This window comes from Synchiropus splendidus, chromosome 16 (genome assembly GCF_027744825.2).
Source record: "Synchiropus splendidus isolate RoL2022-P1 chromosome 16, RoL_Sspl_1.0, whole genome shotgun sequence".
NCBI lineage: Eukaryota > Metazoa > Chordata > Actinopteri > Syngnathiformes > Callionymidae > Synchiropus > Synchiropus splendidus.
In genome coordinates, this window is record NC_071349.1 from 5,814,543 (window position 1) to 5,827,283 (window position 12,741).

The 12,741-nt window shown below is 43.7% G+C and overlaps 1 protein-coding gene across 1 annotated transcript; it reads left to right on the forward strand.

Annotated features, from left to right (window-relative positions):
- The first annotated feature begins 8,461 nt into the window (after positions 1-8,461).
- insm1b (insulinoma-associated 1b) lies at positions 8,462-10,784 on the forward strand. Its single transcript, XM_053845287.1, has one exon. It carries the CDS (start codon positions 8,603-8,605, stop codon positions 9,926-9,928), a length of 1,326 nt encoding a protein of 441 aa, XP_053701262.1. The 5' UTR covers positions 8,462-8,602; the 3' UTR covers positions 9,929-10,784.
- The last annotated feature ends 1,957 nt before the right edge of the window (positions 10,785-12,741 follow it).

The window sequence follows — 12,741 nt, forward strand, 5'->3', positions numbered from 1 at the left end:
ATAAGAGACAAAAACAGTGTTACAGAAACAGAGACAGCTCCAGGCACATGCACACACACACACACACACACAGAGATAAACACAATGGCAGGCGTGCTATACACAGGGCAGCAGATTTGGACCGGAGCATTTGGGCTGACCTTCGTCCTGGCTGAGCGCTACAGTTGTGACACAGATGTTGCGTAGAGTGTGGAGTGAGTTGTCATTAGCTCAGCTCTAAAGGAACATGGTGTCCTTGTTGCTGCTGGACCCGGGAATATATTGCCTACTACTGACACACTCAGGCCTTGGACAAATGGAATACCTCTAAATGGAAAAAAATCAATATTCACAAGCTTCCGGTTGTTGTTCCCAGTGTGTTGACAAGGCGAAACAAGGCGCTGAGTGAAGATCACGACTGGGACCTGAGAGTGCTCCCACACTCTGGCCACTTCCCCGCAAGCCCTCAAGCCTCCATCTGAAGACGGCGCAGCCCCTCTCCATGAGTGATCTCTTTTGATGGAGCTCATTATGCAAACGGCCCCCAACTCCTGCCGCATAATTAGCGCTTAATTAATTTGAGTGAAATCTTTCATCTGTCTGTGTCCGGCCGCCTTCTCCCTTCCATCTACAACATTCATTTGAGAGGGAGGAGCGGCCCGATGAAAAGGCTGATATCATTCATCAAGTACAGTATCTTTCTTCCTTCTGAAGGAATAATAATACGTGTGATGAGCGCAGGCTGATTAACCCTATTATGCCGGCTAATTAGCCTGATCATTTAATAATCAAGGAAGCCCAACTATTAGAAGCCGAGGCAAATTATGACGTCCAACCAAGAGTGTGCAAATGATGGGAATTTGGAAAATTCTGCCTCCCACATCAGTGGTCACAACCAAGTTGGGAATGTCCACGATGGACGTTGCAAACCTTCACTCTGGTCAAAGAAATTCATCATGAATTAAAATAACAAAAACACAAATTCTATAGTACCTTTCAGAACGCTGCTCCGCCTTTTTACAGAACTTAAACACCAAGAAGTAAGAGACCAGGGTGATGCTCGGGCAGGTCCTGCAGGACAAGGCTCTGTCACCTGAGATTTAAGTCTCAACTTGGGGCAACCAGAATTGTACTCCCACTTGTCACAGGGTGGTTGATGCTGGTAAAATAAAACCCTGCATGTAAGACATTCACACTGACTACCTACTTCCATTTGGAAAGCAAGCAACCATCTCTATGTTTCTCACAGTTGTGAGTCAAAATCTGAAGTTCTGTGTTGCTTTACCCCAGCAGCACATTGTTGCTGTGGTAGCCAATGCTGCACCGTACTTGTCACCCGCAGGTATATTTTTCTACAGTCCTGCCCTCTCAGGTGCTGCTGTGCTCATGTGGTCCGTGAAATGCCTGGTAAACATAGCGCAGGAAGAAGTGAATGATAGGTCACTAGTAAATGAAAGAGAGATGGATGAGCAACACATCACACCCCTCAGATAAACATGAACATAATCTCTTCAGGGTGACATGCATGGACCAGGAACTGTCCATCTCCTGATGTGGAGCTGTTCTAAAAAAGCTGAGCCAAAGGACAAGAGAGCGCTATCCTTTGGCTCAGCTCTTTCAATAGGTGAGTGACATATAAGTATTATATATTATAAGTAGCTTAGTATGTTCTATCAAAAGATTCACACTTTAAATTAAACCAACAGAAAATGAATTGATGCATCGTCTTCATCGCCAAATAATATAATTCACAGTGACGGGTTACTAAAATATTTTAGTTTATGTATATAGTTTATAATATAGTAGTTTTAGTTGATTTGAATCAAGCGTGTCTGTGTGAACAAAAGTAAAGTCGAAGTCATGGCTTCTGAATGCTTTGCTAGAAAGGCAAACCATCCGAGCAAAGCACTTACGCGAGTGTAGTTTCAGCACCACGGACAGCTCCGTCCACAGCAAACCCGTGTTCAATTTTCAATCCTACAGAACCGCCCTCCATTTTTCTTTTCTGCTCAACACCTCTCATAGCCACAAATGTGAATATCACTCAGTGAGCCAGGAAGACGGACATGTGTGTGTCCTCTCCATCTTGATATCAGTCCAGTTTATACGTGTCCACATGACTGTAGATCAATTTGTGTCCCTCCTCCCCCGCTGTGCAGCTGTGTCTCCGGGAACTCTGGGACACTAATAGAATGATCTGGAGCGAAAGGGGGAGACCTGTGGCAGCAAACGTGTCACCTGCTGGCCTTATTAGACGGAGCGCTGCGGCCCTTCCTCATCCACTCATGAATACAGAAGTGAGAGTGATGGACGTCAGAGCTGAACTCCGGGGGTGGGGGGTTTAATCAGCTCCCACGTAAGTACAATGACTTGATCCACCTCCACAGCTCGGAGGTGAATTAGCGTTTAACATTCCAGGGCATGATTTCCGGCGGGGGGCTCCACCCCAAACAAGCGATGGACTGTGGTGATTATCCAGAGACACTCGGGTGATTCTGATGAGTAAATTAGAGCTCCACTCGCCGCTGGGACTGCAGACACTGACACGTCGGAGAACATTCGTAAGCCTGTCTCCTGTTGTCTTTCTGCCACGTGTGTCTCTGGTCATGTCAGTGGCAGCAGACTCATGAAAAAATAACATCCTATATTCTGAAGAAACAAGTGAAGCAAGTGGACAGATCCATCGTAACGCACTTACAATGGAGTCAATGTATCAACAGATCTATCCATCATTGATCATCAGTTCATCTCGCCACCCACGTATATAGTTATCAGTTCATCCAGTCATCTCTTCATCTATCCATTCGCATCACACGGCAGCAGCCGCCTTTTATTCACCCATGGTATCTATATTCATCCAAATCATCCATTAGTTAATCCAAATCCATCTGTTCTCATCTACCGTGTATATCAATATAACGCACATCACTCTCTTTCTCCTCCCATTTACTTATTCGTTCATCTAGTCCCCTTTCTAATATCATATTGTAACTCCTTCATCGTAAAGGCAGACACAAGTGGTTTTCCAGCAACTGATTTATTTGAAGCTTAATCTCCAAATTCAGCGTGAAAACTAAACAGAAAAGTCAACACAAACAATGCAATGCAAACGGTTACCTACACAGTATGTGAAAAGTTTGAGACAAAAGAATACGCTTTGGACAAATACCTTGTTGGCTGCACGCTACTTGAGGGAATCTACAAAAGTCTCTCCTTGGTCCGGTCTTGTTACCTGGACCCTAGCTTTGGAAAAACACTCGACTTGACACCAGTGTAGCTCCGAAATGCACATTTTTTGCCTCGTCCTCTATGCTGTCACGCGAGAACGCACGTGACCGCAAAACAACAAACTAAATCAAATTACATTTTTAAACTTAAATACTAAATACGGATAATAAACAAACAATACAACAAAATAAAAAATAAGCAATGTAAAATAATAATGACCACAGTTACAAATATTGTTTTATCAGTGCAGTTTTCAGCCATACAATTATCAGCCAATACATTGATCAGCTTTCCTTCCAAACAATGTATCTAAACATCTACTACTTATTCCTCACCCTGATTCTAGTACGTTGAGTCATCCAGGTTATTTAAACTGCTGTGTCCCTGATCACATCCATGATGAAGTCATCATCATCCAAAGTACACAGGACTTTGGGGACGTCATTGTTCAACTCCGAGGTCCATTAGCGTTTAGCGCATATCTGCTCCACTCGACAGGGCTTTCACTGACCCTGGTCTCACGGGCATCAGTCTAAAGTACTCTTCAGAGTCTAGACAGTGACCTTGGTGCTGCACTCATGGCCAAAACACACCATTTCCGACATCCCTATACTTTTACATAACGTTCACTGGGAATCCCTCACACTTGTCCTCTCTCTCACTCAGACACACGCACACACGAATACAAACACACAACAATCATTTGTCTGCTGACACTATGGATAAGAACAGTGAACGTAATGAAGCGTGGATTCCAAATCACCTGGGCTGCATACATAGTTAAACGCAATAACTATGCATTAACTCAAAGGCAGTCAATGGAGTGTAAATATTTTGAAGAATATGCCTTGAAAATGTACAAATAAACTGCTTGGTTATTGGAAAGAAAAACAACTTACAAATGTGAATGATTTTCTGAACATCAGTCTTCTGTCGCAACTTACTTGTGGCCTCTATTTGTGCTAACTTATATTTTTTCCTGTTGGATGGATGGAGCTACTATTAACTGTACATGAGTCACTGTTTTTGGAAGGTACAATGAAGCAAAACATTTTCCAAGAGCCATGGAGAAGGATAAGAAGAGATCCATCGAGCTATGAGGCAGCGCCACAATCACCATAGTCATGAAATATTTAAAATGCCTTGAAAATGTACAAATAAACTGCTTGGTTCTTGGAAAGAAAAACAACTGACAAATGTGAATGCTTTCCTCAACATCAGTCAGAACTTACTTATGGCGTGTACTTGTGCTAACTTATATTTTTTCCTGTTGGATGGATGGAGGGGCCTTATAAGCTGTAAGAGACTAGGAGGAGAGCTGCTATTAACTGTGCATGAGTCAGTGTTTTTGGAAGGTACAATAAAGCAAAACATTTTCCCAGAGACATGATCCATCTATAAGCACCACAAATGCTAAAACACTTTATTGAGGGGAGAAATCTATTGCTGTAGCAACAGCAAGCTCTTTGACTGAATTGAGAATTCCAGTTAAAAAACAATCACTTCACTTAACGTGGGCATTTTTGTTCTTCGTCTCATTGTTCCGGGCCTCACACAGAGTCTGTGCCGTGCCTTCAGCCGGCCTGATTAAATCTGGGACCCTCATCGGCTCTCTCCATGACGCTGACAAGAAGCAGCAAGAATAGAAGTAGAGCTAATCCATTACAGTAATTGATTGACAATGCAGTGGAGGTTGCCGTGTAGTGAGCACCAATTACACTCATGTCCTACAGCACTTATCAAATTGGCCCGACACATGGAACCGGTCAGTGCAGGAGCTTTCTGTGCTTCTGTGGTGAGAATAGGGACAGTCATTGTGACATAACCAGGAGGCCCCACGGCGTTCTTGGTAACCATGTTAATGTTTGACAGTGCGGACAGATGCTGGTCCTCCGCAATAAAGTGGGCGCAGGAAGAAAGGACACATCAGAATGGAATCAGCCACTTTTTGACCTCTAATCTCTCACCTCGACAGACCAATAATTTCATTTAGAAAAACATTTTGAGGCTGACAACATGCTGTATTGACTCATCACAAAAGCCACTTTGCAATAAAAGGGATTTTGTCTTTCATAAACCTGTCGATAGCAGTGGCTAATTCCAGCTATGTAGGGCGAAAGGAAGGGGACGGAGTGGACAGGTCCATCACAGGACATATGGGACAGACAACCACTCACACAACCATGAACAATCGTCGATTAAACTCTGCATGTCTTTGGACTGGGGGAGGAAACACAAGGAGGACCTTCTTACAGCAGGAACCACCACACAGTTTTCTCAAGTAAAGCTGGAATTGTGCATCACACAGTCACATTAAACTGTCTGAAACTGAGAAACAACAGCAATACCACAACACAACAAAGGCCACAGGCCACTATTTTATATAGGATTTTATTTGAACTCTATACTTGTCATGTACACACGCCGAGTGATATAAGGGCCTTAAAGATGCTTTACCACAATCCCAGTTACTTTGATGGATATTCCAGTGAGTTTGAGGCGCAGAAAAGGATTTAAACGAGGAACATTGTGAACTTCCAGGCTCGCCACGGCAGCTGTATGCTAATGAGGCGCCTGCGCGGGCCAGCACGCGCCACTGAGCAAACACGCGCATGCGTCCCCGCGGCGGCCCACGCGCCTGCCGGAAATGAGCCTGCGGGGAAAGAGGAACTCGTTAAAATGCCATCAAAGGGAACAAACCTTCGCTAATAGAAGGTGATGGACCTCCGCGATGACCAGGGTGAAAACAAATGAAAACATGAGACATTGTCGTATGTTCACTTCTGTGGCTATCAAACGGCATCCGTAAGTCAACACGCAACACTGTCTTCCTGGTGTGTCACGGTAAACACCAAGTCTGTACATGTGGTATGCGTATCCGCTTTTATAGTTATTGCATTGAATCAACCAAAGTCCTATATTTTTTGGCAGTAATAATAAATAAATAAAATCAAAACATTAAAATAAGTTCGTCCAAAGCTCATATTTATATGGAAGGCATGAAGACTCTAACTCGTGTTCATACAATATATATTTCAGATACTTTTAAACAAATATTTTTTATTACTTTTGGTCATAAACAACAGCATCTGTGAACATTGATGACACTATTACACTATTTACGGAGAGAGTGAGAGCGATTTATAGTAGAGATCAAATAACATAAAACTGATATATCTCCGTTTATTTGATCTATTTCCAGAACAATTAAAAAAATATCCATCAGAAAGAAAAACAAAACGATTACGGGAAATAAGATCATGTTTATGTTGCATTTGAAAGTATTTCCCTCTTACATTTATACCGCATTTTTATGCTGTCGTTTACATTAGGCGCAGAAAGGGTTTTGTTTTTGCTTCAGTGTTGAGCAGAATAACGGTGAGCAGCAGGTGAGGAGGGGGCGCTGTGAGGGGGAGAGCGCAGACTCGCAGCTCGATTGTGTAATTATTTGACTTGGTCATACTGCAGCTTTATGCAAATGAGGGGAACAATGTAGGACGATGGAGATTAATTCCTCCCTACGCTGCGCACTGAAAGAGGGAAGAATGCGTCCTGTGCCAAAGTGGCGCCGCGCAGAATCCACTTTTACGCACGGATGTTTACAATATTAACAGAGGCGCGTGTAGAAAGATAAAGTTCATGCTTACCGTGTATTTTTTTAAACATAATAAGAGTCGTTTTTTATGACGACTTGTACTTAAAAAACACATTTTTTAAATGTCAGAAAGTCGTCAGAATCTCAGACTGCGATGAATATATTCCCAACAGTGGAGGGGTCTTTGTCTGCTCCGCCGCAGCATGAACTGAGCCAGATTGTGCAAAAGTCCCGTCTCACATTGAAGAGGTCAATTTGCCTTTCAAACAAAAAAAGTCAAGGATTTCCACGCCGGGGCAGACGTGGCCATTGTGTGGGAGCGCACAGGGTCTTTTCTGATTACTTATGTATGCAGCAGCCACATTTATATGTCCAGTTAAACCACCGAGACAGACGCGTGTCACCCCCAAAAATAAAGACGCGCTCATTCTGCAGGGTAAACAAAATTTGAAGGGCAGCACTTTATAATTGGGAGCGCTTTACGTGGATGTTTGGACGAACACTTTTAACCATGAATGAAGCATTAGCATTGTTTAAAACACGTTTGATTAAGAAACTCACAATTAATATACTTCACTTTACATCAGCGGTAATCCAAGTTAAAAAGAAAAAAACAACCAAATATAATATAATAAAATACAGGGAGAATATATATATTTATATTCTTTAGCAGCAGTTTGTTTAAAAAGAAATACATGTATCATGTATTGTAACAAGTGAATCCAGATTTATTACATAAACATGTTAACCCAAACGCACAAATAATTCAACCTTGCTGCTTGAAGTAACCACAAAATGAGAAATCTTTATTTTGCACTTAAATTGTATCAACTTGTTAAGGTATAATACTAACCACGTGTTTGTGCTGCGAAGTATCGTGGCACCACTTAGTAGATTTAATTCTACTTGTGTGCACAGAGGAAGAAAATCACAAGTGATACAGGTGGTCATAATGCTAGTAATGGGATGTAAAATTAATATACTTTTGACATATATATCTGTTTTTTTTTAATTCAAGTTCACTTTTATTTTCTATCTATCACTGCCAGAAGTCCTTCACTGCGCATCAGATTTGCCTGATGTTGTGAAGGCACTTCAGATCAGAGTCACATTTGTGTGCAGTTTTTATTTAAATCGGACACTTCTGACACACCTCTGGGCCTCCAGGTAGTCTTTTAGGGAAATTATTTGCCGACATGTGTTTTGATGTGCGACCCCAAAACTTCCTAAGTCTCGTCTTAGTTACCTGGTGGAAGCCCCCTTGTCTTGCCCGGGGCCCCTCAACTCTCTTGATCGAGCCCTGCTGTCTGCGGAAAAGTGCAGAGTCTTCAAGTCACATGACCGATGCCAGACCTGCTCCCAAATTGTGATGATTGTCCCGGTGATGGACATTTCCTTTTGGCAGCTTTGTCCCCCTCCCGCCCCCGCAAGAGGGGCCACAAAGACCCGGCACGTGTGCGCCTGTATAGGGGTTCATCAGACCGTAAAGGGAGGAGGGCCCCGACGTGTGCCTGCGGTCGGGGAGGGGCCGTTAATGTAATAAACCGCCGCTACATCTGCTGAAATGCGCCAGACCCCTCCCACTGCCGGGGCCGCTGATTGGCTGAGGATGATGCGGGAGGGGGGGCGAGAACAATAGCATCATTCCGGCATAAAAAGAGTGCAACTATGCCTCTGAGAGCAAAACATTTCAGCCAGGATCACTAGTGGGGAGATCAAGTGTTGAGTTGTGACCCAACCTGGAGACCCAGTCTGCACCCACGTCCACGAAGTGCCTCACCGCGACCCCCACTCGCCATCATGCCCAAAGGATTCCTGGTCAAGAGGAACAAGAGGTGCGCGCATGTTTCCTACAGGAGCCGCTCGGAGGACGAGGAGCATCAGGAGCCCCAAACCGCAGCTGCCTTACATGCGGACCCTTCCCCGCCCATGTCCACCTCCAGCCCGGCAGCGGCGCCGGTGCCGCGAATGGAGCAGCCGGTGCAGTTCGGTAACCCAGAGACGGCGTGCCAAGCCCTCTACAGCCCCAGCCGGCCCATCAGCCGGGACCACGAGCGCGGCTTCTTCGAGAGGAGTTTCAATCTGGGCTCGCCCATTTCTGCCGAGTCATTCCCGACCCCCGCGTCTCTCTCCGGACTGGACCAGCTCCTGTACGCACCTGTCGACTTGAAAATCGGGACCAGCAACAGCAGCCGGAGCGGAACCAGCACCGGAACCAGCAGCAGCAGCACCACCAGCAGCAGCAGCAGCGGCACGAGCGCGGTCCCGCCTCCAAGAACCAAAAGACCCTCGTCGGACGGTCCAGAGCGCAAATCCAAACCCAAGAAACCCAAAGCCATCAGGAAGCTGAACTTTGAGGACGAGATGACCACCTCGCCGGTTCTGGGCTTGAAGATCAAAGAGGGTCCGGTGGAGCTGAAGTCCGGCGGGGCCAAGCCCCTCGGGGAGTTCGTCTGCCAGCTGTGCAAGGAGGCGTACGCGGACCCCTTCTCCCTGGCCCAGCACAAGTGCTCCCGCATCGTCCGGGTCGAGTACCGGTGCCCGGAGTGCGACAAGATGTTCAGCTGCCCGGCGAACCTGGCCTCGCACCGGCGCTGGCACAAGCCCAGAGGTTCCGGCTCGGTTCCGGCCGTGGTTCCCAAAGCGGAGCAGCCCAAAATCCCAGGGGCCAAATCCGATGAAGCCAAAGACGACAGAGACACCCCGAGCCCGGGCCTCTCCGAGTCCGGTTCCGAGGACGGCGCGTACGACTGCCAGTTCTGCGGGAAGCGGTTCAAGCGGCAGGCGTACCTGAGGAAGCACATCATGGGACACCAGGCCATGCAGAAGAAAGTTCTGGAGGAGTTTCAGAGCGAGCCGGCGCCAGAGGAAGCCTCAAACCAAAGCCCACTGAACCTGAGCCCAGTGGACCGGCTTCTGTGTCCGGTGTGCGGGGAGAACGCCAGCAACCGGGCCGGACTGGAGCGACACCTGCGCCTCATGCACTCCTCCCAGGTCTACCCGTGCAAGTACTGCCCCGCCACCCTCTACAGCTCCCCGGGACTCACCAGACACATAAACAAGTGCCACCCGTCCGAGAACAGACAGGTGATCCTGCTGCAGATGCCGGTGAGACCCGCTTGTTAAGCTCACCGCCACACTCGTGCCTTTGCCGGGGCGGGGACCAACACAAAGTTCCTCAGTTTGTGTCGCTCGCTGCCAAAACTGTGACAGACAGACACACAACACAAAACCTGTCTCTCTCTCTCTCTCTCTCTCTCATGCCAATCAGTGATTGTTGGAGGCGTCTCTTCTCTATTTTCACACGTTTTTCCTCAAATTCTAGCGGTAGTTTGACTGTTAAAGGGTATTTTTTTAGGGACAGCACACGTTATAGCTTCTAGACCTAAGAAATGTCTTATTGAAGAATCACCGACTGTGATTGATCTGCCACTGTAGCTTTTGTTCGTAAAGAGACTCAATTATTGTGGAAGCAGTTTTGTAGAACCACAAATGCCTTTAGTGTAGCCGAACATCCCCAAATCTCGCTGTACAACTGCCTTAAAGTTAAAAGGAAAAAAAATCATCCTCTTGATTTCGAACGCTGGCACATATTTTATTATGAATATGAAAATTGTTGCAATATGTTTCATCATAAGTTTATTTATTTATTTATTCTAATTATTTTAATGTAACTTATTATTGTGTTTGTTGTGATTATTTTCTTGTGAATCTGGCAGTTTACATGTCCTTTAGCCAAAACGTTGTTTACTTTCTTTGGTTGTTGTTTGTTCCTCAAAATGGACGAGTTGTGATAAATGTCGTAATCTTCAATCTCCACAGCTCTTGTAAACAAAAAAAAAAAAAAAAAAGAAAAGAAAAGGAAAGAAAAAAACGCAAAGCTCTTACTTTAGATGCAATCTTTTTTAAGGACGAGTTATTTTCTCAGATGTTGGCTTTTATAGCGCTTTGATTGTATGTGTATATGGTCGTTGTCTATGGAGATAATAATAAAAAAATATTTTCAAAATGAACGTTTGTGTCATTGTGGTCCTCCATTTAACTTTGAATGCACAATAAGGACTTTTTTCCTTTTTTTTGTGTTTTTTTTAAACAAGCAATATCTCAACTTTTTAAATGCTTGTTGCTTGAGGAAGCGCTTCCAGGAATGAGCGCCGATGCTACATTCACAGTACATATAACATATTTTAGTAAAATTTACTTTACTTTTCACTCAAGTAAATCTCAATAATCCTTGAAAAAATACTGCAATATCAGTTCCTCCACAACGCAGACAGTGACTCAGCACTACACCGTCTATTTAGCTAACATTTCAAATGGTTTTTGTTTTGCATTGTAATGCCAATTTCCTTTTTTGATTTATTATTTGTTTACTAGCTTCCAGACTTTCTTTTTTAAACAAGCAGTATTTCATTCATTTCTTATGAGTGACTTATTTTTATTTATTTAATATTTCAAGTAAAGATGCATTTTCTTGCAGCTCCTTGTAATTGCTTCCTCAAAGAAAGCACGGTGATGCAAAATTATTTTAAGGAATGCTGCCCATGATTTTACTTATCATTGTAACATTAATAGCACCGTGATGCTAATTAAAAAAAGCACAGCACATAATATAGTAAAAACCTTTCACATGTCAAGTAAATCACAATTGCTACTTGCTAAAATTACTATTGCTGGTAACACTAACTGTGAATCAGCACTTCCTACACACCTTGCTAACAGTTGGACTTTACTCTTGCTAGCTATTCTCGAAGCAATGAATAGTCCAAAACATGTTTGCTGAATGAGTTATGAATCACAACTAATCCAAGTTTCACTCCAGAAGTAAATCGCTACTATGATGCAGTACTACTACAGCACTACAGTACTACTGCAGCACTACTTCAACTTGTTAAATAATACTTACTGCTAAACAAACACATTTTTGCAAGCTACTCAGATTCAAACACAGGGTCCAAAAATATGTCGGCTTAGGTCAATGCTGATCATAGCATATGAATATAGAAATGTTCAGACATCTTATAGTGAATTTAACTCTAACATCCATCTGTCACGTAAACTGGAATTATTAGTTTGTATTTCATCATGACCCTGATCTGGTCAAGACATTTCAAATCACTGCTTTTGTGTTTGCTTGTCATGTCATGTCAAGTGTCCTCAAAAATCTGTGTAGCACAACAACTTCTAAAGGAATAAAGTTAGCACAAAGGTCCAAAACATTCCTAACCCCATTCCTTCCCAACACTAACCCTAACCCAAGACAAAGAGGTCAAGTCAACACCGGAACATCTGAGGATCCCACATTGGCCGAGAAGATCATGTTGACCTGATTCACCTCTGACGGAGGAGAGAATAAAATGCATGTAGTTAAGAAGTTAGCTTTGCATGTTATGGGGATCAGCGTAATTTAGTTCCTGAAATGGTCATGTAACATGATAGCCAATCCCAGATGGGATTCGACTATTCAGATGGGAAGTTCGACTATTTTTATCCCAACCAGGCAGATTTTATGTTTTGTCACTTTTAAATTCATCCTGTTTTCAGTCCAGCAACTTTTATTTGCGTTATTGTAAATAAAAAACGTATGTTTACTGTAACGCATTAAAAGAAACAAAACAAATGGTAATAAAGCACAAATAATTGAGTTAGCTGTTTTTGGGCCACTGCAACTAAATACAAAAATAGAAATTCAAATCGTAGCATTTGATGGAAACAGGATAATTCACAAGACTATATGAAATATTTTAGAAATTGTTATGTTGCAAACAGGCGCAGAAGTTGATTGGCAACCTGTCAAGAGTATGTCCCACCCACTTTACACTTTCACTTCTGAATGGATCAGAAAGAATTTAATATTAGAATTTGATGCGAACTCTGACTCCTTCTTTCTCCCGCACACTGGAGAATGGAACTAATCTATTTAGTCTTCTTTAAAAACC

Coding starts and splice junctions, on each gene's coding strand:
- insm1b (XM_053845287.1), top strand. CDS start 8,603: ATGCCCAAAGGATTCCTGGTCAAGAGGAACAAGAGGTGCGCGCATGTT.